The 25,051-nt window shown below is 40.0% G+C and overlaps 2 protein-coding genes across 2 annotated transcripts in view; both read right to left on the reverse strand.

Moving 5' to 3' along the window:
- Positions 1-5,738, reverse strand: part of LOC6618344 (nuclear hormone receptor FTZ-F1) — a 40,634-nt gene extending 34,896 nt beyond the window's left edge. The window contains exons 1-2 of the mRNA XM_002042580.2: positions 4,548-5,738; positions 2,022-3,325 (exon numbers count right to left, since the gene is read on the reverse strand). Coding sequence (XP_002042616.2) covers positions 2,022-3,204 — 1,183 coding nt within the window. The 5' untranslated portion in view covers positions 3,205-3,325; positions 4,548-5,738. The remainder of the gene's footprint in view (positions 1-2,021; positions 3,326-4,547) is intronic.
- Positions 5,739-6,333: 595 nt separating this feature from the next.
- LOC6618345 lies at positions 6,334-24,148 on the reverse strand. Its single transcript, XM_032719315.1, has 5 exons — positions 23,797-24,148; positions 8,474-13,844; positions 8,279-8,407; positions 7,434-8,092; positions 6,334-7,368 (listed from the first exon to the last, which is right to left on the reverse strand). The coding sequence occupies exons 2-5, from the start codon at positions 13,833-13,835 to the stop codon at positions 7,153-7,155; spliced, it is 6,366 nt and encodes a 2,121-aa protein (XP_032575206.1). The 5' UTR covers positions 13,836-13,844; positions 23,797-24,148; the 3' UTR covers positions 6,334-7,152.
- Between the last annotated feature and the right edge of the window lie 903 nt (positions 24,149-25,051).

Raw genomic sequence — 25,051 nt, forward strand, 5'->3', positions numbered from 1 at the left:
GTGAATTTTAAAAACTATTAAACTTAATTCATCAGATTCAAAAAAAATAGAGTACAATACTCATCTATCGCTAGCCTAAGATATATTTCGGATCGATTTTATAAGAGAACTTCCACGTACTTAAATGTTTTCTGGTTGCTATAAGTTAGCGTTAAAATTATAGTTTGACTTATAAACAAAATCCTAGATTGTTTTCTTTATTAATATTATGAACTGCATGTTTTTGAACATTAAAACCATATTATTTTAAAACCAAATAAAATGCTACTGTTTAAAAATCATTCTAATTTGCCTCTTTACTATGTAAATATAATTCGTAGAATTCACCAAAATTTCTCTCACTGTAGAGAGTGTGCAATGGAGAGCGAAAGAGAGGTTGCGAGAGCACGCGACTGCCTGCGCCGACTGCGACGCCGGCTGCGCTGCGGCTGATGCACACAGTGACCTTCAAATTTCTATGCAATTTCGCTTTTTGTTATTGTCTCGCATCCTTGGGCCCAATCTCCAATATTAGAAAACGCAAGCGAGCGCAAAAGCGATTCGTTTGCGCTTGACCCAAATTCTAATGCCCCGCCGGCGACCTTGCTCCATTTTGCCTCTCTTTCTAAGGATGAGACGCAAGCAGCTGGAGAATTTAAGCTGCACTTGGGGGGTTTCCCGCCCCAAGGTCGCCACTGCCAAGCGGGCGAATTGAGTGACGCTGGAAAGGAAAGGAAAGGGGTGCACAAGATGCAAGCTGACATTGCCGAATGTCAATAAAGTTAATTTAAAAATTGAAAAGCCATATCATGCAACCAAGTGCCAAGTAAAAAAAAAAACAAAAAATAAACAATCTTACATACATATTTGTATGTCTGTAATGTTTGATCATTCATCATCGGCATTTGGCAGGGGGGTTTGTCTCAGTTTGCCCATTTAATTGGTATTCACGCATCGAGCGAATTTTTCTTCATTTGCATTTTACAGATACTCTTCAATAGATAGAGCTCAATATCTGGTATATTTAATATGGAACTTTACTTATTTATACTAAAATTAAATAGCTCAAATCTAACTAATGAAACTTTTCAGCTGAATTAAGAGGTAACTACCCTGCTTATAACCAAATAATTATTAATATATTACATTGTCAATGGGATGCTTAAACTTCAATTCGCATTTAATTCGCATTAGTTTTAATGAAGAGCATTTCGATTTCGGCTTTTCCAAAATAATCACCCGAAAGTAGGTTAGTTGCATTTTTATAGACATTTCAAATGGATTTTTATGGCTGCATCCGACGCCAGGCCGCACAACAAACATGGAGCTAAGTGCGAGGCCAACTGAGCGGAGGAGGGAATTCAAGGAGGGGGAGGGGGCTGGGGTTGTACCGCCGTGCTCCGTGCATATTTAAACTTAGCATTGCACTTGGCACACTAAGATTTAAGACGACCGTCTGGCCGAGCAGCCAGTGGAAAAGCAACCGCCAGTAATGACAGGTTAGTGAAAACATCAAGGTCTGATTCAATTTAAATTGAATGTGTAAAATGTAATAAATGTCAGTTGCAATGCGTGTGAAAATAAACGCATTTTAATTGGCCCGATTGGTAGCAAGTGCTCCAAAGTTGCGTCGTTTATACGCCCATTTGCTGAGCAACAAATAAATATTTGGTAATTAAATGCCTTTGTAACACTGTTGTTTCGATTATCATTTTTATTACATAATATTTATTAAGTTTCATAATTTCGTAGATTGCATATTAAGTATTGATTTACTTATGAATTTATCAATTTGTTCATAACTTTTATTATTGCTTGCTTTTGATTTGTTAATCATTTTTTTGATAATATACGAGGTTTTTGGTTAATTTGTATGTCATTAGTTTGTATTTTTCTTATATGTTGATATGTATTTTTTTGCACTTGCAGCTTCGTTTTCACTTTTGCAGCAACAACAGAATATTTGCCAAACAATTTGCCTTTCGAATTAAGATGGTTTTGGGGTGGAAAATAAATAATTTGACACAAAAAAGAGGACTTACCTCCGTTATCGTCGATTTCCAGACCGAACTCATCCTCGGACATGGACTCATCGTCGCTGCTGAGATTGGAGCCACTGTAGTTGCCGCTTTGCATGTGATGCTGTTGCTGCTGCTGCTGCCGCGGAGTGGTGCTGGCACTGCTAGTGTGGTTGCTGTTGGGAGACGCTGCTCTCGGGGCACAGGAACTGGCGGCCAGCTCCTCAATACTGTGTAATGAGCTCCTCGTCGGATTGGCAGTGTTGCTCATGGATGTTGTCGTTGTGGGCGTTGCAGTGCCCATTGTGCTTGCACTCGATCCCGATCCCGATGCCGTTCCCGTTCCAGAACCTTGCCCTGTGGTCGTAGTGGTGCTAATGTGGCTATCATCCTTGCCCACCTGCACCTCAAAGTCCAACAACTGGGCCGTTGTGGAGGCCAGGAAGTTGCTGGTGGAAACGGAAGTCGACGAATTGACTTCAAGTGGTTTCAATTGATGATATTCGACGGGCGGCACAATTATGCTACTGTTGGTGCCATTGTTTTGGGGATTCTTTTGCAACAGGGCGGGATCAATGCACTCGTTGGCGCTGCGATGGGTGGGAAATAGAATATTGGCAAACGATGGCATCGTCACAGATTCGATGATCACCGAATTGCCGTTCGATGGCCTCACTGTCTTAGCCTCCACGTTGTTGTTATTGTTATTGTTAGTGTTATTATTGTTGTTATTATTATTGTTGTTGGTAGTGGTAGTTGTTGCTCCTGTCGCAGTGCCCATTAGAGTCATATTGCTATTGCTGTGGGGATTTGGACTGGCCACAAAGAAACGATCGCACAAGCCGCTCAAGGAGATGCCTCCATCCAGTTGACTGCCATCGATCGTTTGCAATGAACTGAAGTTGTCGGCATTTGCCGATGTTGTTGCTGCCTCAACTGCTGCCGCTGCAGCTGCTGCAGGTCCTATTGCTGCAGTTGCATCCTTCTGTTGCAACTGCAAGTGTGAATAGAATGGCAGCATGGGCGAACTGCCCGCTGCCAGCATTTGATCCTTGTGATGATGGGGCATTAGGAGTTGCTGCTGCTGCTGCTGATGTGGATGTTGCTGCTGATGCTGATGTTGCAGGTGGTGATGATTGCTGGTAGCTTCTGTTGCATAGTTGTTGTTGCTGCTTTCCGCCAGCATAGGTACATTGAAGGTATCCATTTTATGAATAATATAATTTATCTTTTTTTTGTACGTTTCGTTGTGATGTGTGGGATTTGTTTTGTTGATTCTTAATGGCAGGTAACGATAGTAGTTGTAAGTTTATAATTGCTTTAAAGACCTGAAAATGGTAATAAAGCAGATTATTAGTAAGCAAAAAATAATTCTAAGCGTCTTTAAAGCCGTCTAAGATAAAAATCAATCCGTTCTAGTAATAAATATTAATTTTCAGGAAGTAGGACAAGGATTTTAAAGACCTAGGTTAATGCAAGGTCAGGTTGAAGGTCAGGTCGCAGAGAATGTGGGCCAAGGAAAGGCCTAATGGTATATGAAGCAGGCCAAGGTCAACTCTTTGTGGGGAGAGAAAGCTTTCAAAGCTTTTTCTGTACCATTTCAATATCCACCCAATCTGTTATGGTATATGTCATTTTTGTTATTATTCTACTTTGTAATTATTGTTTAAGATATTTAACTTAATAGTTTAGAGCCTGAAATATGTAGCCTCTGTAGATCTTAGGAGTGCGGAAACTATTTTTATCAGTATCAATGCAATTTCACCAATAACCCCTTGTTTAAAAATTACATTTCAAAATAGACGTCGAATCGTTAATTTAAAAAATTAAAAATAAACGTTTTTTTTAATGAAAGTGATTTACAAAAATATAAAAATGAATTCAATAGAATTTGCATCAAAGTTATGCATTAAACCTTCTTAAACCAAATAATTTTTTTCCGAGTAACTAAAATCCATTTAAAAATTAACACGCTAAATTGTTTATGCCACCATTTACAGTAATTTTCCAGTTCGCGAAACAGACAACTGGAAAGATTCCCCCATTTTTTAAGCCCTCTGTTACCCTTTTTAACGATACTTTAATTAACTTCACTCGACTTCAAGCTCTTCACTTTTCGTGGTTGAATCTCACCAACCCTCGTGTAATCCACGGAAAAAAATTGAGCAAATGACATTAACTTCATATTTAATATTTTAAAAGAAAAATATCTTATTGGAATACAAAATGTAAAAAGAAGAAACGTCTAAAAACTTTAGCATTTTACAGCATATTTTTCAGTCGATTATCCGAATTTTTACAAACCAAATTAATTTTTGTAAATAACAAAAATAAATACTTTTTTTATTTAAAAAGTATCTTATAAGAATGGCTTTTAAATCAAGATCGTGGCAAAACTATATTTCTTTCCGTGCTTCTACTTCCCCATTAAAGATGGTAAATACAGTAAAATAAAGCTCACTCAAAACTAGACAAAAGGCAAAAGGGGGTTTATAGGGGGTAGAAGGGGAGCGAGAGGAAGTCAGGCAGCGGGGAGAATTGAGAATTTACCTTTCATGCAGCTGACGTCGTTGGATTTCCTTTTGTAGTACTGTGTGTTGCGCATGCGCCCGGTTCCATGAATTCCAAGACGAAGATCGCGGAAGAAAAAGAAGCGCTGGAAGCTGTCCGTCTCTCTCTGTCTCCTTCACTTCCCCTCTCGCTTTTTATGTATACAAAAACCAGTTGGAAGCGAAAGCAAAAGTTCTATTATTATGTCTTGGTCTTCTTGTTGTTTCTGTTTTTGTAGCCGTAGCTGCTCTCCCTCTCTCTCGCTGTCTCTGTCCCGCTCTCAGTGTGGGAATTCGCATGTGTGGAGAACGGAACGCGAATTTAGAATTCGCAAAACAAAGCTTGTGTGTGATTCATTTCGCCGATCGTAGTCGCTGTTGCTGTTGTTGTTGTTGCTATTTCTCCGGATCGCATCGCTCTACGTCTCGTTCTCTTTGGCTCTCGCTCTCCGAAAGCTCTTTCAGCATATTTCAGAACACGCACACACACGCGACGCCAAACGCATTTGGCAATTTATTTTTATTTTTTTTACTTATTTCTTTTATTTATTTTGCATTTATTGCCATTTACTCTTCCTCTATTCTCGGCGATTTCCTCTTCCCGATTTCAAACGCACACCAAGAACTTCTTGCACAATCGTCGCACGCGCGCAACAAGCGAAAGCTCTCAGAAACAACAACTATAAATTGCAATTCCTGCTACGCACACACTGACACGCTCGCACCGCACATATATACACATATGTACTGGGGTTCCACTGGGCATTCTGTGTTGTTGTTTTTCCGCTTGGCTTTTGCTAATTTTGCCTCTGCTCCAATTCTATGACACAACGCTATCTTCCCACTTTGTGGTCATTTTTATACAAAATTGCACACCGAAATTAGGGTTTGGCAAACAGAATGGCGATGACTAGGGCGCGGGGGACGGGTGGAAACCAGAACACACTCCCGTTATGGACGCATCGGAAATATTAAATATATACGTATGTACACACACATAATCAACGCCAGAGTTGTTCTTCTTTCCGCTTTTGTTTACTTTCACTCTCACTTTCTTGGCTATCGCTCGCTTTCAGCTATTGTTTATCCGCTGGCTTCACTTTTTCGGGAAAAACTATTCCGCACGCAAAAATTAGGTCTCGAGCGAAATTAGGTCGAACTCGAACGGGAACACAACACACAGTAAAAGTTTGTTGGCGTAGGTAGAAGAAGACCGAAAGCCCTCGCGCACACACGCACACACACATGCGCGGTCGGGATAGTGTTGGATCTCCTGAGCGAAGAGCGGGGCCAAGGACAGAGAGGCAGCATTCTTGGCCTTTAAAAAATCGTTTGAAGAACAAGGACGGCAATCATATGAAAACCGGAAAGCTTTCAGCTGAAAGCACTCACATGCACGCACACCAGCGTTTAGCGCACCGCTCGTGTCGCGAGCTTTTTCGAGCGACATCTGCCGGAATCTATCGCAAAGTTATCGATAGGTCGTAAATTTAAAACTGTGGCGGTTTCTCAATGAAATATTTAATACATAGGTATATTGATATATTGAGAATATTTAGCTTAAAGAATTGCGAATTTAAAAACAGAAAACGAATTTAAATATCCACAAGAAATAATTATACATTTTTAAAAGAATGGGTCACTTTACGTACATTTAAGTACTTATTTAAGATCATACCTTTTAGTCATTAATTTCGAAGAATCATTAATTAAAAGCTTTCATCGATATTTGTTTTCAAATGCTAGGAGGTTGTTAAAATTTTGTAGTGAAACCGCACTTTTAAATTGTCAAAATTTCACTTTGCATTTATTTTTGTTTTTCGTTATTAGTTTTTTTTTTAATTTCTCAGTTTTTTGTGGTTTCCTTTTATAGTTGCACAAAACTTACACACGTACATTACATAGAAAATTACAAACCTATCTGAAAATTGATTTACATTGTAGTTGGATCATATTGTGTATACATATACTTTATATATTATGTTAATAATTTCATTTAAAAATACATAATACATAAATACGCCTTTGTTGCTTCTTTAATATTATTACAATAATTATTATTTAGTTTATACTTTAGCTAGTTTGTTTTACTTTTTTAAAAACCATAGATTACACTTTATCCCTAGATATATCTGTAAGTATATATCAATTTATTAGCTGATTGGCTGGCATACATTTTCCGTTCGTTTCCTCGTTTCCTAACTGCCTCGCATTGTTTTGTTCTACTTTTATTGCATAATTGCAGCCAATCCCTAAAGATTCCAGATTTTCTCAATATTCTCGCTCTAAAATTTCCATTCATTTCCTTTTTCTTCGTTTTGAGTGTGTATAGCACCTTTATATCACTTTGCATTAGCTCTAATTTAATTTCCTTTATAAAAGCCTTTATCTTCCAAAGACAAAGACGTGTGAGTAAAAACTAGCTACTAGCTAAAATATACATATGTATAGTATATAAATCTACAATTATATTCGTACTAATAGTTTTTCCATATTTGTTTGCACTTTACACTCTATGTTCAGTTAGTACTATGCTCATCCGTTCATCATTATCTAATTTATATCTTTCTGGATCTTGCCCCGTCCAATCGCTAAAGATATCTCGGTTAAAATTTCATTAAAATGGTCTTCACGCCCAACAAGTTCCGTACACTGTCGTTGTATTTGATGAGCACAACCTTCGACGAGCTGAACATGTTCAGCTTTTCACCGGCGCACAACAGCTGCAGGCAGGTGGCTTTCTCCAGGAAATCATCTATCTTGAACTCCCGGAGCAGGTGCTTCTGACTGCTGGCCAAGGCATTGCTGTTGTTCGGACAGAGCTGAAAAAATAACAAGATTAATCATAATTTCAGAGTTTTAAACATCGCATCTAAATGCCAAATACCTTGTTGAGCAACGTATCCTTCGATTTAACTTTAAGTAAATTGCACAAATCATTGAGTAGTACCCATTTATCACTGCCCTCGTCTTTGAGCAAGTACAGTGGTGGCAAGGGCACATCGGCCTCTTCAAATTCAAAAATATCACCATTCAATTCACTATCCATTGTCTCGATGTCCGTCTGATCCTCGTCTAGCCTAGTGCTACTATTCGTATTTGCTTTCGCTTTCGTTTCCGTTTCCGCTTCTGCTTCAGCATCCACTTCCTTCTTCACTTCATTCTTGACATTCACAACGCTTGTTACTAAATTATTTTCCACATTAGCATTCAGCTCCTCGTTGTTCTTATTGTTATTGCTATCCTCGTCGGTTCCTGGTTCCAATTTAACCATCGTTGTTGCCGTCGTCGTAGTCCCCGATCCAGTCTTTGTTGCACTCGTCTCCCCGTTCTGCTTGATCGTTCTTGTCACCCGGTCCTGGTCGAAATCCTCGGGCTTCTGCTCCTCCTTTTTTTCCGGTAACAGGCCATTCAAGTTGCTGGTCCTGTCACTGTTGCTCATCCTCTGCTGCTTGGCCTCCTTCCTTTCTCTACGTAGAGCTCTGCTCATATCACAAGCTGTATTCGGTACATTACTGAATATATCATAACCATACTCCTTAGCATCTGGAAGAGATTAATGTATGGTTTAGTCAAATTCTTGATCATTCGTATTGTTGTGTTATCCCTTATTGTATGAAATGGCAATGAACTATATGATTCCTTGTAGGGGAATTACTTTGAACAACGCAAGTTTCATTAATTCAAGAAATATGCTTGTCAGAATTCATTACATTTCGTTCTTCCACTCACCAAATATCTCCCAGGGTCCATTGAATCGCATTGGCTTGATGTCAGCGGCGGCACTTTGTGCATCGCTGAGATGAGCGCGCAGAATGCCTCGCATCAACTTGCTTGAAGCTAACATTAGCGGGGTTTGACCTAAAAACAAAAGGGTAAAATTGTTACAATCTCCTCGAAATGCAAAGCTAAACATCCAACACCAACCTGAGTACGTTGCCAGCAACGGATCGGCTCCATAGGAGAGCAACAGGCGCACCACCTCCTCGTGATCGTTTTCGATGGCTCCGTGCAATGGCCTAATTCCAGATTGAGCCGCCTCCGAATGATTCGCACCGTATTGGAGAAGAATCCGGGCAATCTCCAGCCATCCCTGGGTGCACGCCTCATGAAGAGGTGTGTAGCCGGCATTATCCTTCTGGTCAGGATTCATATTCATACGATCCAAGCAGTAAACCACCACATCGATCAGGCCCTGGCGAGCAGCCTTGTGCATGGTGCTCTGGCCCACTCCCTTGTTGAGCACCCACTTCTGGATCTCACGACAGACATCCATCTCCGTTTTCACCTTTGGAGGCAAATGGGAACTGCCTGCGATGGTGCTATCCGTATCCTCCAATCGCTCATCCGCCGCACTCTGATTGTGTTCCAAAAGATGTTGTGTTATCTGACTGGAGACTTGGCTCTGACTCTGATTTTGGGTGTGGTTCTGAGTCTGGGTCGGAGCAGGTCTCTTCTTCTTTCGTATATAGTCAAATCCCGAGCTGCCTTTCCTACAACGATACTTCCTCTTGTGCGGACACTGGGGAGCCGTGACAGACTTGTCTTCCATGAGAGATCTCCTGGCCAACTTGCTATCATTCGCGCTGGCAATGCTGTTCATTTGCTGCAGGAACTCCTCGTACTTCTGGTAACTAATGGCATCCCCTCCATCTGCCTCTTGGACACATTCTGGCGGAGCAGAAGCTGGACGTTCCGGGCCGACGAAAATTTCACGGATGATCTCCCTGTGTTTTTGCAACTTGGTTTCTGTCCGGGTTTTGCTCTGCAGCACTTTGGTGTCGAAAATGCTAAAGTGCCGCTTGCTCATATCATCCAGGGACTGGTTTTCCGTTAAGTTATCCTGCTGGGGTTGCTCGTACAGCGAAGTAGAAGCGGAAGTTTGCGAGGTTTCACTATGGATCTGCAGGTTGGTGGAAGCTGGAGCAGAGACTGAGATCTTCCTTTGAGTGCCAGCCGTACTGCCATTGGTTACCCTCAAGTGGAGAACGTCGATTATGGACTTCGGCGTGAAATCCTGCTTGCTGGCAGCTTTGGTCTTCGGTCTGTTTCTCTTGAAACAGGCCAGCTCCTGGCTGAGATCACGGCGCTCCAAGTCCGGTAGTGAGGAAGCCACTTTGTTTAGCTTATTAATCGAGATCAGGCTGTGTGGGATTTTTAAAGCCAACTTATAGCGATACTCCTCCAGGTACAGTTGCTGCTGAGGCGAGGTCTTGGGTTTACCGGGACTATTTCCCACCTTGCTGCCCTTCAGCTTGGAGTTTCTACCATTCAGCGCTCCCAAATCAGAGTTCAAGCCACGTTTGTTCCTCAAGCGCGTGACCATCATCTCTTTCTTGCTGTCCACCACTTTGCGGACATACTTCCTCTTAATTTTGGTGGTGGAGTTCCTGATGATCTTGTCATTTCGGAGAACCTTACTGTTGGCCAACTGAAGTTCGAGCTCCTTGCGATGCTTGGAGCGGGTCATGGTGTTCAGCTTGTGGGCAATGCGTTTTTTAAGCGTGTTTCCCGGACGCCTGCCCACTCGCTTCTCCTTCTTCTTGTCCTGCTCCTCATCGTCGTCCTCTTCGGGCTCTTCCTCATCCTCCTCCTGATCCTCCTCCTCCTCGTCATTGTCATTGTCGTCTTGGTCACTCTCCGAGGAGGTGCTCTCCTGGCTCTCCTGCTTGGGGTTCTCATCACCTTTGGCTTTGTTCAAGCTGGAAGAATCGATTGTCTTCTTTCTGATCTTGGTTAGGGAGGCGCTATTGTTGGTCTTATTGCTTGGAGTCTTCGCCTCCTTCTTAACATCCTTTTTGGCGGAGGTGGCTTTTGTCTTGCTTTCCTCGCTGGAGGTTCGATTGCGACTAAGTCGCTGGCTCACTTTCTCCTGCTCCTCATCGCTGCTCTGCTGAATGCTAGCTGCTTCCGGAGACCTTTGCCTCGTTCGTCCCTTGCGCAGTAGAGGTTTCTTTTGCCGCGCCGTATTCCGCTTGTGAAGCTCTGTGGTGTCGCTCTCCGATGAACTGCTTTGGCCCTGTTTGGGCGCCAAGCGGGCGGCAATTCGCTGTTCCTGCTGCTGGCGTTTCTTCTCCCTCTCCACTTTGCTGAGTTTCTTCTGGCCACTGCCATTTCCCAAGGACGAAGAGATTCCGTTGGTAGTTGTGGTTAATTGAGTAGTTGCCGATTCGGCATCTCCGCCAGCAAGAGATGGTGCTGCCAAAGGTTGTCTCTTTAAAATGCGAGCCACTGGCAGATCGTCTTCACTGAGCTCCAGTTTGATGCCGGTGCTGGCTGGCAATGCCGGTGGCACCACAACCTTGCTCATAAGTTGCTCAACGAGGTTATTACATGTGCTGCCCCAGTCCATCAGGTTACCCAAACTGACCTGTTCATCATCCAAACCCAAATCGGTCGCCTTCGGAGGCGCTGGCTCGAGCTTAATCTGAATGTGATTTGTAACCTGGTTGGGTGGCGTCCTGGGTGGTGAAATTGTACTAGAAGCATTTGTTGTGGAAGTAACGAGCACCGGCGGCGTAAATGTGAAACCCTTGAGCTCGGCTTTAGTTCGAATGCGTGGTTCCATCTTGGGTACTAGATGGGCGGAAGTAGAGGATTCTGCACTCATGGATTGCATCTCCCTTTCCCGTTTGGCGGCCAGCGCCTGTTCATTCACAGCAATTACGGGCACTGGTGCTACTACAACCACTGATGTGGGAGCAGCAATTACGGGTGCTCCGGAGACTAGAGATCCTGACGATTCTGCGTCCAATCTTGCCTGCTTCGCTGCGGCTTGATTGTACTCTTGCAGGTGCCGTTTCTTACCCAAATAGTTGAGATTACTACTGTTGTGTGGGCTTGGCGAAGGTGTGGGCATTAGTTCCACTGTCGGCTTCGTCACCTGGACAATGCTCGTCTCTGGTGGTAACTGTTGCTGTCGCTTGGCAAACGGATTGGTTTCCACCACACTGGGACGCATCTGTTGCAGCGTTTTGATCACCAAGGCAGGTGCAGCCACTGGCGGAGGAACTGGAACCGTGGGTGGAACAGGAGCTGCCGGAATCGCCAGAGCCTGACGTATCACAGGTGTGGGAGCCGGACTCGTGGGTGCTCCACCCCTGGTGGCTGCCGAGAAGTTGGGTGTAATGTCAAACCTTGGCAATCCCAGGCCTCCACCCAAGCCCCCTTGCGGTAGCTTGTAGTCCGTGCTGGGTTTCTGGTACTTGTACTCCGTGGAATCCGCCGTCTGCTTCACCGTGCGCATGGACAAATCCAATGGCGAATGAATCGCTGGCGGAGGGGGCGGTGGTGCAGATGGAACTGATATTGCAGCGGGAACAGCACTCTGTTGGATGACTCTACATGGAGATGGATGATTCCTGGAAGCCGGCTCCATATTTAGAGTTTTCTTGATGATCTGCAGATTAAGTTCTTGTTCGCTGGCTGTATTTCTTTTCAACATATCGTTGATTAAAGCACGATAATTGGGTTTCGTTACAGCTGGTGACTTTTTGGCAGGATTGGGATGGTTCTGCGTTTGGTTCTGCGCCTGGGACTGACTTCCTGGCTGGTAGCAGATATCTGGTCCGTGGGGATATACCTGCAGGGTGGAGAAGTTGGCATTGCTAGACGATGAGGATGAGGCGGGTTGCTGGCTGTTGGCGGGTGGTGGAGCCTGTTGGCTACTATGCGGAGGAATGCCGGGACTCAAACCCGTTCCAGGACCAAAGATCGTTCCCGGGGCTTCGGCCAGCGGAGGTCCTGGTGCTGGCGTGGGCGAAGCCACCGCTCCTGCCGCTGGCGAAGGTGTTCCCTGATGGTAGTAACTTTGATAGGGCGCCGAGCTACCTGTTCCCACTCCGCTGGCCGCATGCTGTTGTTGTATCAGCTTTCCATATTTGGTTGGAAAGCCGTGTGGCGCCGGCACAGTGGCCATAGCTGGTGAAGAGTCCCTTTCTCTGCTCTCCGCATTATAGGGATTGTGGTAAAGCGATGATCTCGTGGGTTGCGGCAATCCTCCGGCAATAGCATGCTCCGGTTCCATTTTCACATAACTAGAAGTGGCAGTTTGGGGAACAGGTGGAGGTGCTTTGGAGCTCTTCACCGGCTGCTGATTGTAGTAACCAGTTCGCCCTGCTGGTGCCACTCCACCTCTGGGATACTCCAAACTGGGTCCCGGAGTTTCCCTTATGTACTTCTCAATCGCATTATGCACGGTGGTTTGGAACTTTTCCGTACTGAATGTCGGCATTGGAATATACAGGCTCTGGTGGTGCGACGTGGATGTGGGCGTACCCGTCGAATTGGGCGTGGCCCCGGCACTTCTCTGCTCCGGCGGAGTTTCGTAGTGAGGCGGACACTTTCTTCCATAATTCGGACTGGGTTGCTGGTGCTCGTTGCTCGGATTACTTGGATTGACCACATGCTCGAGTTCATAGTGGCGGACGGATGACGAGTTGGCGGACGAGCTGGAGGTGGGTGGCGGTGGCTGTGGCTGCGAGGAGCTGGCTGGCGGTGCGTAGGTAAGCACCTTGGATGCGGCAGGTACAGTGGAGTACTTAATGTCCTCGCTGTAGTATCGCTGACTGTTTGGCAGGGGTCCCTGAATGGCTCTCGAGCCCGTGACTGGGCCTCCTGGCTTCGCATAGGAATACCGGGACGGCTGCTGGTGATGCAACTGCTCATCCGGTGGCGACCAGTAGGCAGTGCTGCCCGTTGGATACAGGGCAGGATTTCCATGCTGTCGCAATCCAGGCGCCGGAGCTGGAGTCGTAACTGCTTGGCTTTTATAGCTCCACATGGGATGTGGATCGGACATCTTCTTTACCGCCAAATTCTGGTTTGAGGTGTAATATTGCATGTGAGGATCGCTGCCACTCGCCCCAGCGGCGCCCGATCCTTGGGCCGACGGATGAGGAGGTGGTGGCAAGCCCGGCTGAGTGCTTCTGCTCATATAAATTGCTGAGCGGGAGCGCTGATCCTCGGCCAAGGACGTGGGATGATGTTGCGGATGGTGATTGACATAGCTGGCGGAGGAGGAGCTGCCCACCGATGTGGAGCTCGTGGGATGGTGATGAAGTTGCTGGTAGTGATGCGGATGCTGCTGCTGCTGGTGGATCTGCTGCGGTGGCTGATGCTGCTGCTGCTGAGGTGGTGGTGGCGGCGGGTGGTGCTGGTGGATCGGTTGCTGCGGGTGGTGTGGCTGCTGGTGATGCGGTTGCTGGTGATGTGGATGCGTTGGATGGTGCTGCATCGACGGATGCGGCTGATGATGTGTCTGATATTCGTGATGTCTGTTGGGTTCCATGGTGGTGGTCTGAAAAACAATTATATAAAGCTATTAATAATTGCAAAATACATAAATACATACATAAATTACCATATTTAGATCCCTTATAATTAAATACTATTAACAAGATAATTAACACATAATGACCCAAAAAGCTATTTTAAATATTAAAAGTATTTAATATTTATGTTAATTTAGGTGCAATATGCTAAAAGAAAATAAGAGACACCTTACTTAATTTGTATTATTATTATTAAAAGTTCTGTGTTCTGTTTTAAAAAAGCTTTTTAAGTTAAGTATCGAACTAAACAATCATAATGTGTTAATTGGTTTAAGTGGATAAAGATATACGCGATATTATATCTGATTATATGTTTGAAGTTTTGATTAAACTTTTCATCGTTAAGATGTCATTGAATCTAAGCATTTGACTTGGTCAATAGAAGATTTATAAACAATTGTCAAAGTCAAAGTTTAATCTTCTCTTGGTTCTTGCTCATCATTTTCTAAAGTATTTATTGTGGCTATAAAACTTGAAGTCAACAAAACACTCATTCTAATATGCACAAGATTCCACAGCAAGATGATGAAATTGCTATAAACAAATAAACCTAAAAATTCTCGTTGCCTTTTACAATATAATTCGTGGGAGAAAGAGACGGGGAGAGGAGAGTGGGTGCGAGGGAAACGCAAACAGTTCAACGACTTTCTAAAGAACGTGCACGAAAATAAACTGACTTTCCAATGAACCGAAACACAGCACAAAATGCCCCAAAATGATTCACTTATGGCGAAACTAAGAGAAATTGGACACAAATTTGGATTAAGTCAAAAATGTTCAGGCATAAAAATGCTTTGTATATTTAGAAGAAAAGACTTTAAGTTTGCATTTGCAGCTTTAAAATTCTTGCAAAAAAGTAGAATTCAAAAAAGAATAAACATTAATTATTTATGAATTTAGATATTCATAAGACGTGGCAACTCAACTAATAAAGATTTAAAGTTGCCCTTTCATAACTAAAAGTTAAAAATTGCTGCAAGTTAAAAAATTAGAGCAGATAACTATATGCAGTTTTTAGCTCGTGTTCAGCACGAAATTTCGAATTTGAACAATATGCTATATAGTGGATAAGACTGTGGATCTGCAACTCGAGATTCATTTTCTGGTTTCCATTTTGGTTAATATAATACATCGATGCACTCAACACTTCACTTTCTAATCACCTTTGGTGTTATCAGTTCTTGGGCATTACTAACGGACTGACCGACCCCAAAACTAACACTATAGTCACGTGTGGACTGATTAACAAGTGTATAAACAAATAGAGCGATAATGGCCAGAACAGGCCTTTGTACAAAATTATGACAGAGATAAAAACATTAGCGCGAATCAGCGAATACACAACAAGGCGAAAGGCCGCACATCTAATATAAACAAAAGCAAATAATAAAATAAAAGGAAACAAATTGTTAAAAGAGACAGAAGAGAAGAAATCTCTTTCGATTTGCGCACAAATAGCTGACGGGGCACGTCAAAAGTTATTTAACGAAATTCATTTTAGTTTGTGTATTGTGGGCGTGTTCGACATTGTTAATTGTCATTTTCTATACGTAGATTGTGAATACCTATGCATATGTGTGTACATCTGTGTCTATTCAAGTTGTTAATTTGTTTAAAGCAGCATAAACTACAGCTATAAATAAACGAATGGCAGGTTTTGGTTCAGAGCAATTTTTACTTTTTTTTTTGGGCTGCTAGCTCATAGATTTTATTGATTTGTTAGCACAAAAAAGAAAACGATTATCGAAGAATTAATACATTTTATTTGAATGTGCAACAATATTAGTAGTAAACTAATATAAACAATACTAACAATGAAAGGAAATAGGGGAAAGAGCACACTTTAAACTACCTCGACCGCCTTCACAAACTCAAGGTCTAGAAAGCCAAACGAATTGGGGTCAAGCAGAAGAAAGAGGCTACCAAGCCAATAAGATTCATGAATAAAAAGCATGCCAAACTGGCATAAAGTAAGGAAAGAGCCTTATTGCAATATCTTAAAGATACATCATCTTATTTTTAACTGTTTCTTAATACTGCGAAAAAAAAAGAATTTAAACACTGTACTTAAACACTTTAAACACTTTTCTTTCTTGTGTATCTTAGAGATAAACTATTTTTCTTGCTGCAAATACGAATAATACATTTCTTTTGAACTTTTACACTCGTAATATTTACAAACTCTTAGCAGATACATAAAACTACCTATTTGTTGCAAACATTTATTGAATTCTTTTATTTTCCACCAAGTTAATTCATTTGTTCCTTTCGATTTCCTCATGTGAATGAACTTGGTTCGCCCATTGAAAAGCCGCAATCTCTACCAATCAACTTTTAAGCTTTCCCCTTCGTGTTTTGGGCAAATATTTTATTTGCAATTCCCTTATCTTTTCTCTCTCTGTTGATTATTTTCTTTTGGCCTTTGTTTTGAGTGCCCATTTGCAATTCAAAATTTTAACTTTTTTGTGTTTGAAAATGAATAGATAAAAACTTAAAACAAGAAATAGAGAAGAGGGCAGTGAAAAATTCATCGGCTTGGCCTTGGCTTAAAACAAACAAAAATGGCAACAACAACAACAATGCGAAGTTGTGCTGTTGGAAAGAGACAGTGGCAAAAACAAGTCAACACAATGGCAAACATTGCCGCCTGCTTTGCTTTTTGGCGCTTTTTTAAGCACTTTAATTTGGCATTTGTTGAGTTGCCAGTTGCCTTTGGTATGGCAATTGAATTGGCATGCGTATTGGTTTCGATGCACTCGTAGTGGTTTAAGTGCTCGTTTTTATTTTATATTGTTGTTGTTGTTATTGTTGTTGCCTACGCCGAGCGCTTTGTTTTATAATTTCACATTTCGCAAAAGTTCGTTGTGCTCTTACGTCGCCTTCTCTTTTTCTCGTTCACATTTAACATTTAGCGCGTTTTTCATTTCACTTGAGTGGGGCATACATACATAAGCATATGTACATATGTACACTTGTTTGTCTGTGCCTTTTGTTCAACTGTGTGCATTTGCCGTTCGGTGTATTTATATCATTTGCAATAACAAAATAAAAATGCGTCACAAATTTATTTGCACTTTTTCCGTCGGTTATTCGTATTATTCGTATCAGACCCTCACGAACGTACATACATATGTACATCCATGCATATATAGAGAAAGCATTATAGCCTTGACCTCTACAATCTACAAACTGTGGCCACGGGCTAACGTTCTCCCCCAAATTGCTCTCTCTTTCTTTTTTCCTTCTTTTTTTGGCTTTATTATACATCTGTGTGTATTTAATTTATTTGCTTCTGCACGCCAACTTAATTGAAACTTTGTACCGGGCGTATATTTGGACTGCCACAGACACAAAAATCAGTTCGAAACACTGTAAAAATGTCTTTTCATTTATGTTGTCATATGCAAAGGCAAGTCGCTTTAAAACTTTATTTCCGGTGTATAATATATTTGGAAGTACTTAAAAGAGTTATCAGATATATTCTATGCATTTTCCCCATTTTTTCGGCCGCGATAACGACTTCCCAGAATTCAATCAACTTGATATTGTACATATGTAAGGAAAACAATTGGCTTTGTGTCTTCCGTGTAATTTAATGTTTATGAAATGTTATATTCAACAATAAACAATACAGTGTACTAATAAATTAACGTACGGAAATAGGGTATTACCATAAAAAATGTACTGTATTTTAAATCATTCTTTTAATTTGGTTATTAAAATAGCGAACAAATTATTGGTGATTCATGCCAGTTGATGAATATGTGTACAGGTAAATACTCATTAAAGCCAATGAAACTTCGATAAAGATTTTCATTCGAAATGAGCAAATGCTTAATTTATTGTGTATAACCTCCTTTGGAATTATCTTTTATTAACAGTATTTCAAGGAAACTTCAAACTTCAACTTCACTATTTTAATCTACATGTATTATATTTACACAAACCTAATGAATTTATAATACGAAAATTAGCATTATAATGATCTGACTTCGCAAGTATTTTTCAGTATTCCCTATTTTCATGGGAATTTACGGGAACCCCAAGTTCCCCATAGAATTAAATAGGTATTTGTTTCTTTTTTTAAATACATTACTAATGATAGTGCCTGTTAATCCTCTTATTTATTTAACATTGTATACAGCAAAGTTATGAATTTAAAACACAAAAAAATGTAATGTTGATTATACTTTTATATAGTCGAATGAAATTCTATAAACAGTAAAATATAAGTAACTAATAATTCAAAGCATATTAATATATGGAATTTAATTATCGAAGAATTCACTAACTTCATTTTCAATGCTTTTTAATTAAATTACACCGCAAACCAGATCGTTAATATTTATTTATAAACAAAACTGTGTACACCAAATACAGTAAACCGATAAAATCGTACGGATTTTAGAGCTGTATCTGAAAGTTTTTCAACACCGAGTGATCACCGTGAATAGCGAAATGGATTTTGTTTGATTTGTATTTGCATATTAAGATGAACCGTTGAGATACTTTTGTGTAAGCCCCAAAAGAGAATGAAGACGGGTGCCAAAACTCGAGCAGATGATCGTCCAAATGATTATGATAATGTTGGCAGAACGAACACATGATCATTGAGATATTTTCTCCTCACCATGCTGACAGCTGCTGTTGTTGTTGTTGTTGTACGCCTTTGGGGGCCAACAAAACGCACAGATAAATTAGTGAGTGAATCGCTGTTGTGTTTGTATCTGTTTACTCTTTTGTTCGTGTGTGTTGTTTTTGTTGCCTTGTATCTGTATCTTGAAGTGCGCTTGTTTGTATCTGTATCTGTAGAATTAATGTCGCCGCCGCAAAAAATGTTGTAATACACATAAAACGCGGTGCGCGACAAGGACGGAGCGACGCCGTTGACGCGCTGCTATCTCTGTCGCACACGGGCTGTTTGCATTAAGATGATGACAAAATCAAATAAACAGAAGCTAAAGAAACAGCAACAACAAGAAAGCGCAAGTAAGCGGTACAATTTAAGATAACAACAATGTCAACGACTGCCGCCCTCTCTTTCGCACCGCCCCCACCCCACCTCTCTCTCTCTCACACTCTTCCACCTAATGTGCACACGTTTTTTTACATTGTCGCGCTCTCTCTCCTTCTCCAACGAACAACAACAAAACGAGTAGCGACAAAAACAACAAACAGCAGTTGTCGTGCTTCCCTTGTTGTTTTTGTCAATTTCATTTCAATTTATTAGCATTTTATTTGCAGTTGTTGCTGCCTTTTCATTGTTTCGTTTCGTTTTTTTTTTTTTTTTTTTTTTTTTTTTTTGTAGTACTTGGCATTTTTTTCCTGTTCATCGATTCTGTAATTGTTTTATTGTTGTTGCTGCCCCTTTTTCATTGCGTTTTGAAGTCAATTTGTCATACAATGATTTAATTGCCCGAAATTATGAGTTGTGAAATGCGTACATGAAGAAGAGGAAGAGCAAATAGTTAACATTAATGAAGAGATACAAAGTCAAAGGAATTGGTAAAAAGTTAAAATTGGCAAGGAAAGTTGGGCAAAAAGAAGGAAAGAAAGAAGTTGAGTGGGAAACATAAAAGAGTTTAACGAATTACATCATTTTCAAAAAAAAATTGCACACGACTTCCAAGCAAAATGTGGAATAACAAACATTATGAAATATAACTCTATTTTTGAAAAAGTTTTCTACTGTATTCTTAAAGTATTTATTATTTATTGCTTGAGAACATAAATAAAGGATATTTAAACAAAAGAACTACTGATGAGTCAAATATTGTCTTAAATATACAAGAGTTTTTATAAATAAGTATGCATACTTAAGAACATTTATGACTAATAAAACATACAAATGCAAAAATATATTTCTGAGTCATCAATGCTAAGGTCGCTGCTATAATTAGCATATATCTTAAATGAACAAAGCATATTGCATTCAAAATGGAATGTATGCACAAAATTCATCTTATGTGTATTGTATCTCATTTTAAAACAAATTGCTTTTTTTATAAAGTATTGAAAACACTAATAACTAAAATTCCCACCAATTTCACACACTTTTGCCAGTAACTTGGCATAAAATTGCACACATTTATTCAGTGAATCGTTAAAATATAACCCAAATTTCACACCTAGAAACGTTCCCATTTCCTCATTTCCATTCGATTTAATTTATAATTTATAATGCCATTATAGGAAATTAGATCACGCTGAACGAGTGACACAAATTCCATTTGCATTGCATTGCCCACTCGCATGCGTTCTGATTATTGTCATTAGAGTTACTTCAGTTCCGTTCTGCTTTCTACTTGACAAACTAATCAGGAAAATTATGAAATTGCATGGGAAAGCAACAGACGACGAAGAAATATAATATGATAACGGTCTTTGCTAAGATGTCATATGAATGGAGTTAGTTTGAGGAATAACCATGTTAGTTCTATATAATTTATACATTTATGTGGGTAATTATTGACCAATCTGAATAATTAAGTTAAAGTTACCTAAGCCTAGTAATTGTAAGTATTTTAATTCATCCCACTATTTACAATAATATTTAAATTCATTCTCTATGCAATTATTTTAATCATATTAATTATGGAATTATAGTATTAATTAACCCTGTATACCCTTGATAAAATGAACAAATTTATTCGCGTTATAAATAATTTACCGAAAGGTTCATCTACCCCAATACTTGTGTTTGTTTTCATATTTCATTCATTCAACTTTGTAAACCGAGTTTTGTAACTTTGAAATTCGCTTCACACTTCAACAGGTGTCAAATTGTTCAGAACACAATGTAATCCCAAATGAAATGAGAACAACAAGTTTGACAAGCAATTTGAGACACCAAAGAAAACGTGGCCAATTTGGATGGCGAAAAAAAGGCGGAGTATAAAATATTTTCCCGTTTAGTCACACAATTGTTTGTGAAATGATATTGCATAGATTGCAAACGCAAATTTTCCTGGCTGAAAAGTGAATATGACAGCGAAATGTGGCGAAGTTTAAGTGATTTTTCGTATTTGTTTTCCAATTTTGTCCAGTCAGCAATTTGGTTGGTAAGTTGTTAGATATATGTGTGTGTTATATGTATGTACACGCTCACTAAAAATAAACCAAGTAAACAAAAGCTGGCAAAAAGGGCAGACAAAGTAAATTTATAGTTGCTTGAACACATGAACAAAAAAACGAAGGGAACTGTGTGGAAAAACATTTTTGAGGGCGAGATGGTGCAGCCATGTGATAGGTGAAATGAAGCAGCAAATAGAAGGGGTTTCAACTTGAATTTATGAGCACTTCTCCGTAGCCCCCACAAAGTTTTCGAGCAAAGTTCAAATTGATGGGAGTTTAAAGGCGAAAAAGTTCTTATCTCAGTAAATTTCGTTAAGCGGATGGATGAAGGTAAACTATAAAACATTCAGGGTCTCGGTGAAATTTTATTGACAAAGGCTCTGGCGACTGAAGTTGATTTATATTCAAAACACGTTTAAGCTGCCTGGCATTTTTGAGCACACCAAACTAACTCACTTTGCTTCTATTTATAGCCCAATTGATTTGGAAATAATTGTAATATAAGCCGGAAAGTCGAGTTGGCAGAAATGTGATAGCTTTTTAAATTATAGCTATTTAATTTCGCACAATAATGAAATTGCTTGATAGCCTATCTGAAAGATAAGGTCGCCAGCGGCCAAGATAGTTGACTTTTATTGGCCTGCTTTTAGTACTTAAGAAGTGGATTTTGCTTATTTAAATTAGCAGCAAATTAAAGTGTTTAAACCATATGTACATATGTACAATGCCATACTCGATTGAGTATTTAATTTCCATAATTTAAAATCAGCAAAGAAGCGTCAACACTTTTCCCGTTGATGCCATCCGCTCATAACTACATTTCCCATCCGATCCGAACCGGTTAACTTCCACACAAGATACAAAAAAAAGCCAGCAGATATTTCTTCAAACTTAACGTTATTCATCAGAGCCAACTTGCACACACACACACACTATAATCTTGGCTTGTTCTGTTTTCGGTTTTCTCTGTTTGTTTCGAAACAAACCGGTTAAACGCTTTTTGCTTTTAGCAAAAAAGCTGCAACAGCGGCGAGGGAAAAAGAACAGCACATAAAACAAAAACCGTTTAAGCGTACAATAGGCGTAGATAGCTAAGTTATAGGGGGTTTGAATGGGCCAAAGGAGGGGGAGGGGGGCAGATTGGGGGGCGGGTTCAGATTGACTACAACTAATTATCAACCCCAACGAATCGCGCACAGCTGTACAACAACGCAATCAGTTAAAATCGCTCTATCCTCGGCCTCCCATTTCCATTCGAAACATTTTTATCTCCAATCGAATACTGATCGGCCAAACATTGTAAGCATTTTTATTGTTTTTGGGCTCTTATCAGCGGAGGTAAACGGTTTCGACCCATTTCGTTTCACAGATTAGCCCAAAATGAGGAAACACCTTAACACAACACCAGAGCATGATAAACAAAACTAAAATCTAATCTATTTAAAGCCGAAAATATTGCAATAATAGCCTTTCAGTTAAAATAACGAACGTTAGCATTATTATTTTGTATTTATAATTTGAGACCTAAATGAAACTAATACGTATCAATTCAACTTGGTACAAAAAATAAAAAATATAATTATTATGATTTATATTGTAATTTAAACTATCAAAATCTGGTAGAGGTTGTCTCTCTCTCTCATCATCTGTTTAATTCCCCAACTAGCATATTAGTTAATTATGCATGATTTGCTTGCCATTTTCGGAGAAAACCCCCGTAAAATTCAACTTCGGGTTTCAGTTAGTATAAGTCTAAACAAATGTGTTACATTTTAATTACACAATTTGAGCCAGCTTAGCTTTGAGTAATTCGACAGCTTATTTTATGTTCATGTGTGCATAGCTTTCAAAGTTTTCCACTTTGTGTTCTGTTTGCTTTGGGTAATTAGTGAATCAGTTCTACTACATATTTCCCCGAGAGGAATATGTATAAATAAAACACATATGTACATATGTATGTATAGACCATCGTATCGGTTTACAGGCTGATAACAAACTCGAACCGAGAAACGTGACTTGGAGCGGTCAGTAAGGCCACGAAACTCGGGCTATTCCAACTATTTGATCAAGCTATGCAAACATAGGCAATGGGAATGCACGATGCAGCCGAGTTGCTAAAATATAACTCAGTAGAATGTTAAGGTCATTAAACATCTCAATGATAAAACGTATATCGTGCATCCATGACAAGCAGTTAGTCATGAACATAATTCGAATAGCAATTAACTTTTAGCTATGAATCTCTAAAAATATTTCAACGTTTTAAAATGGACGTTTCATCAAGAGCAATATTATATATGTACCCACGTATACATTTAATATCTTAACTGTCCTTTGAGACTTTCTTGAATTTTCCATATTTTAATCAACATTTATTTTCGTTTTGTTATTCCATTAAACGCCAGTGCTCTGCAGTTTAATAAAAACCATGTTAACGCAAGAAAAAAAACTTGTGATTTATCTTCGGGCGAATGAAAATGAAAAGGAATAACCGTGTTCATTGAGCATCACCTTTTACCGTTAATTAGATGGCGATTAGACATGAAACGCCGAAATTCTTCGACGAGCGTGAGAAGCTTTAAAGAAGAGCTTTGCGAAAGAAGAATGGGCGAAAGAAAGACGAGAAGGCCGAGCAGCTGTTATCAAGAAAGTAACTGTAAATAAGCCACCTGTAGACATTTCGCATGCTCCAAAAAAAAAGAAGCGAGACAACATGCCTTCCCTCCCTTTTCTTTTCTGTTGGCCTCGCATGTTAACGCTTTTATTTGATGCTTATGACCACACTTTAATTAAAGCACGCACTTTTAAGAAAATCATCGAATTATGCAGCTTTGCTTCACTTACCTTGAGATTGTGTCCAAATATTTCGTTTCTTTGTTTCCCCTCTTTGTTGTGGTCCTAAGTACCGTTTACTGTTATATATTTATTGTAAACTGGCTGTGGTTGTTGTAATTCCTTGCAGCATTGCTTTTCACTTTACTTCACTAACACACACACACACCACACACTCTCATATATGCAGAGATAGAAATGGGGAGACGATACACGAACAAAATTTCTCGTGCAGCAACTTTTTCTCTCTTTGCTTTCTTTCTTCTGCTTTATCTTTTTTTATTTCGTGTAAACCAGTATTTTGTGCCTTCTTTCACTTGTATGCTTTACGATGTTGTTGTTGTTGTCGTTGTTGTTTTATTCAAGAAATTGTTGAATAACGGTTTCTGTTAGCCGCTATGCTTTCGTGTTTGTTGTTGTTGTCTTGAATTTCACTTTGCTTTCGCGTTTCACGCATTGCTGCTGCTTCTTCTTCTTCTACGTCGCCGTCGTGTTGCTCCTTTTCGTATTTTAAATTTTTTTAGCCGTGGGAAACCTGTCCAGCAGCCTTAAAGCCGCTGTTTTTGTTGCTTTTCGTTTTTGGCTAAACATTTTCATTGCTAAAAGAGCACTTGGGACTTTTATTTTCATAATTCATTTATCGCGCTGTAGGTGTGATATAAAGATAAAAGCAAGCAAACAGCGCAGCAAAATTTCAAATAAATAAAATTATTGTTGCTCAACGTTCATTGCCACACACACTCACATACGGCCAGACACTCACCAACACCAGCAGACAACGAGTCAGACACTCACACATGCATACACTTTTTTTGGGGCAGCGTTTTTTGTTGTTTCAAGGCAACTTTATTTCTTGACTCTTTTTTTTTTGTATTTTCCTCCCCCGCAGGGAAACAAAGAAAATTTCACTTGTCTCGCACACTCACACCACGAAGCGCGCACACAGACACAGTGCCTTTCCCAAAGGAAATATTATTTAAAACATTTATTGACACAATTACTAGGTTTTTGCTTCTTTCGCTCGACGTTGTTATTGTTCTTGCTGTTGTTGTTGCCGCTTGCTTGCTTTTTTCTTGCTGTTGTTGTTGGCCTACTTTGTGTGTTGTTGCTGTATTTTTTCTCCTCTTTTTTTATGTTGCTCCAACTTCTCTCCTTTGCTTTGCTTGAAAAAATTTCACACGCGCCGTTTCTTTTTTTGTCTCTTCTCTTTACGTAAATTAGATTGCCATTTGAAGTTATATTTCGGGGGATTGCACTTGGTATTAAG

Source organism: Drosophila sechellia, chromosome 3L (genome assembly GCF_004382195.2).
Source record: "Drosophila sechellia strain sech25 chromosome 3L, ASM438219v1, whole genome shotgun sequence".
In the NCBI taxonomy this organism is placed as follows: domain Eukaryota; kingdom Metazoa; phylum Arthropoda; class Insecta; order Diptera; family Drosophilidae; genus Drosophila; species Drosophila sechellia.

Excerpts from the sequence above, each read along its gene's own strand:
- LOC6618345 (XM_032719315.1), bottom strand. The coding sequence starts at position 13,835 with ATGGAACCCAACAGACATCACGAATATCAGACACATCATCAGCCGCAT. Across the intron at positions 8,093-8,278 it reads TGGACCCTGGGAGATATTTG|ATGCTAAGGAGTATGGTTAT; the intron begins GTGAGTGGAAGA and ends AATCTCTTCCAG. Across the intron at positions 7,369-7,433 it reads AGGATACGTTGCTCAACAAG|CTCTGTCCGAACAACAGCAA; the intron begins GTATTTGGCATT and ends TTATTTTTTCAG.